The following is a 4,290-nucleotide window of genomic DNA, read 5'->3' as shown; positions in this document are numbered from 1 at the left end:
GATCATCGAGGTCGTTAGAAAATTTCAATAGTGGAGTCGTTACATGCAAGTGGGACATAAATCGGTTAGATCTGGCGTCCGTGTACATAACCTTTCATAATTGCTCGTATCATCCGTTTATCGGGCTTTTTGTCTCAAATTCGGATTTCACCAACTAAGTTGACGGTAAATTACAAGAAGTGAGAATTTAATGTGAATTAAATGTGTGTTAAGTGTTTGACAGATATTTGTGATATAATCGTTTTGAAGGAATAGTGGCGCTAAAAAAGAAGCATCAGTGGGGTGATGACAAAAAACCGTTCAAAACACATGGAAATAGAAACGCAATTTTTTCTGTTAAATAATAAGCTATATGCATCATTCTGCAAAGTTATCAGTTTATATGAAACTACTCGAAAACACCAGGTTCAATTGTACGAATCGTGATTTTTTTTCATAACCTAAAATGTCGGAAACCTCACATCCATCTCGCGATCCAAAAAATCTCAGCGAACCATTCGCAGTCATCGAATTTCTCGAGAAAAACGAAAAAGGGCTACCATGCATTGATTTGGTGCCGAAAAAATGGTTTAATAGTGCAGAAGAAGACACCTGTAAATTCCCACCGACAACTGAATATCATCTACTTGACGACTACTTGGAAAAATTGCACTCGCCCAAGGACTCTTGGCAAAGTTATCCATTTTGCTTCATCACCGGAGCAGGTACAAAAATTGAAATGACTCCACTTATAACTTGATGAATTGCTCGATGGGTTCATTTCAATATTAAAGGATCATATGTTGATTGTGTTCAGCTGATTTGGATCAGGGTCGCAGAAGATTAAAAAAGGCCCAAGTAACTCTCAACTGTGAGACAACCGATGGTGAAAATGATCGAAAGGGGGGGAGGTCCGAAACTTCCTCGAAAGCAAAAATTTCAGCAAAACCCTTAACTGCATCAAAGTCTCAACTAAACAACATCTTTAGTACTAAAATCCCGATTCCACCTAGAAATCAAACTCCAAAGTCTGGTAAGTCCTGTTAATATGAAGTAAAAGTCAATTATCAACAATTATAACCACTCTTAACCCCAATTATTCATCCCCAATTTATTCAACTCTCGTATTTAACATCAAAAGACCCATCGTTCCCTAAATTGGGAATTAGATTGACCGAATTTTTGAAATCTTTTACAAAATAAATATTAATTATGTATCTGTGCAGTCATTACATGTGTATTTGTCTCGAAACATCGTTTTAAGAGAGAATCGCATTGAATGATTTTATAAGAAAATTTTTATTATGTTGTGGTCGAAAAATATTAGGTTATTTTTTTTTATTGCAATTCTTTACTCATCAAAAAATTGAGTCGCTAACAGAAATCACTACGTGCGAACAAGATAAAGTGGAAAATTTATGATTTACACTTGATATGATTGTTTATACATAAAAGCATTGGAATGTTGAGGGGACGAGAAACGTTCCATTTTTCCCCACCATCTCTTATGTAGGAAAGCATTATAATTCTGTTGTGAAGAGGTAAATCAAAGTGAACATCTACGGAAAATGGTAAAATTTTGATAGAAACCTTTTTTGTAGGAGCGATAGGTTCTACAAAAAAAATATTTTTTCAAATGCATGCATTCTTTCCCCACTTTGAAATAGCTATAAAAAACAAAGGCTGGAGACAACTTACGTTGTGTTACTACTTCACTACAAACTTGTAAAATTTCGTAGGTATACAAGCAAAACCAAAGACAAGATTTCAAAGCATTTACCAGAGTGGATCTGACTCTGAAGACGAAAATCATGATTGTCTTATAGCTAATCCTGAGGAGATTCGAGCCTCAAAGGCTCAAAATAATTCTGGCTTTTTGCAAATGTCGAGTAAATCGCGATCTGTACCAACAGGTAATAAATCAATTTTGAGGTAATATGGGACTGTAGCACGTAATTCTAAGTTCGTGTTAATTAAATGATCCGGTCAGGGATAAATCATCATTTTCAATAATTTCCAGGTGCATGTTTATCATTTAAACAGCGGTCAAGGAAGAATATTACTTTGCTTAAAGACGTCGAAACTGATGAATCTGAGAGCAATGATTCCTCCGATGGAATTCTGCAGTCACCTACAAAATCGATGGACTCAGCGAGAAATACAAGAAAAGAACTTCATTTGACACCTCCTTCACCACTAGTCCATAACGCTTCAGGTAAAATCGGCTCGGATATTCCATGACCAATCATCGGCCAAGTTCCTCCCGCATGAAAAAATTTATATTTATAAATATTTGAAAATGGTCCAATTTATATTTTGAACATTCTTTACAAAATTCGGAACTTATATAGAATTAGATTATATTATATATTTTTGGTGGGGGCTTGGGTAGTTTTTTTTTCATCTGATGCTGCTACCCATCAATTTATATCGTTTGGTCCTCCTTTAATTTCATAAGGTAACCGAAAAAGGCGTGCATCGTCTACTACACGCGCTGAAGACGGATTGAATTCGATTGTGAGCCCAGGAACTCCAAAAACTTCACGATCAATGATGGTACCCCCTGCTAAGATGCCAAAAATGCTGGGACCACAAAACCAGTTGTCATCTAGTCATTATGCTGATAATGAACGTCGAATCCTGAACTCCCTTCGAGATTACTTTGATCAGCAATTAGATGAAAAGCTCGAAAATTTAAGACGCAGGATGGCTTACGATTTAAAGCAGTCTATGAATGAGCTCAAGACCACAATCATTGGCACTAATCTAGCCCCAGCTTCTGGTCCTAGCTTGCTTGAAATACAGAAGCAGATGTCTACGCCACTACTATTTGAAATGGATGATAAGTTCCAGGAATACGAAGCGATATTGACAACGGACCCAAATCTCGTAGAAACACTGGTAATATATCTGAAATTGATCGTTTTTCTTCTTTTTTATGTAAAATCAATAAATTGGGCGGTGACACATGCACTGGGTTCGTTTTCTGGTGATGAAAAAATCTTTCATCACCGGGACTCAAGTCTACGTCACTGGAACGCTTTGGTTATAGAACCAACCCGCTGGCGATGAGCCCAAAGATGTCTTCTCATGTTCATAAATTCAAAAAAATTTCCCTTCTTTTATTTTTAGCGATTATTCATGAGAGTTTTGATAAGCAATAAAAAAGAGATGAAAATATGTGTTTCCACTATCCTATCTGCGGTTCTGAGGAAGACAGTGTCACTGCACTATTCTGGTTACGGAAAGGAAGCTGGCGGAAAGAAAAAGAAAAATTTTTATAACACTACAGTATGCAAAGTACTGATTGATGTGATAATTGAGGTAATAGGATCCAGCACTGATGAGAAGAAGATAATGTCAGAAGTAAGTACTTGGTTGTCACGTTCTGGCGATCGAGAGGGTGGGCGTAAGGAACGACAACGCGGGTCAAGTCATCATAACGAGAATAATTCAGTTTGTTCCTTTGATACCAATCGATAATACTTCATTTTTCCGGGATAAATGGAATTGTAAAATCACTGTGTTAATATGACTCCATTAGTTCATTTTCGTAATTGTATTAGTTGTGATATTCTTGATAAAAGGTACGATTAATAGGAAAAGTTTATATTATCAATATATTTTTATCGCGAGGCGTTTCATTGGGCAGAATATATATTAATATATGAATATTGTTTAGTATTCGGCTGTCATTGAAGTATTAATTATATTTATTATATTTCTCCTGGCGAGGTCGGAAATCCAGAAGATGGAAATAACAATTGGAAAATGTGATGTATCTTAGCATAATAAAGTATTTTCTATGTCATTTCCTCATAAGTTAGATCACGGGAATAAATATCCGTTGTTGGTTCAGGGATTAAATATTATGTCCAAAAGTTTAAAGGGAAAAATAATAAGTGGATTTTTAATTTTTAAGAAAAATTCTAATGAAAGTAATTTCAGCCATTGAGAGCTGTTTTCAGTATTTGGTGATTCAAGTCAAATAATATTTATAAGGTTGAAGTTTCACAATCGGACTGCGTCCATATTCCCCAAAGATTTCAAATTTAAGGGTTGAAATTAATTAGTTATATGTAATCCTATCCAAGACTTTTTTATATTTCTAAGTTTGTTTGAAAGAGTGAATATAATAAGCAATATTATATAGAACTAGCACACAATCAATGCAACTAAATATCATTCTGTGTTCCGGAGTTGCAGATGGAGAAGACATTATTGTAAAAAAAGGACGTCTTTCCGAGATGAAAAAATAATTCTTATCAGGATAATTCGTATCAGCAATTGTCTATGATATCACACGTGAGT

General features: G+C 35.2%; 1 protein-coding gene across 1 annotated transcript; it reads left to right on the top strand.

Moving 5' to 3' along the window:
* The first annotated feature begins 898 nt into the window (after nt 1-898).
* Nucleotides 899-3,685, top strand: LOC135172512 (uncharacterized). The gene is made up of 5 exons (XM_064138546.1): nt 899-1,012; nt 1,719-1,892; nt 2,000-2,194; nt 2,438-2,880; nt 3,112-3,685. The coding sequence occupies exons 2-5, from the start codon at nt 1,862-1,864 to the stop codon at nt 3,460-3,462; spliced, it is 1,020 nt and encodes a 339-aa protein (XP_063994616.1). The 5' UTR covers nt 899-1,012; nt 1,719-1,861; the 3' UTR covers nt 3,463-3,685.
* Nucleotides 3,686-4,290: the final 605 nt, after the last annotated feature.

The sequence above is a fragment of the Diachasmimorpha longicaudata genome, unplaced genomic scaffold, assembly GCF_034640455.1.
Source record: "Diachasmimorpha longicaudata isolate KC_UGA_2023 unplaced genomic scaffold, iyDiaLong2 ctg00000384.1, whole genome shotgun sequence".
NCBI classification, from domain to species: Eukaryota; Metazoa; Arthropoda; class Insecta; order Hymenoptera; family Braconidae; genus Diachasmimorpha; species Diachasmimorpha longicaudata.
The sequence above is the reverse complement of the archived record's forward strand: the minus strand, read 5'-3'. Positions and strand labels throughout refer to the sequence as shown.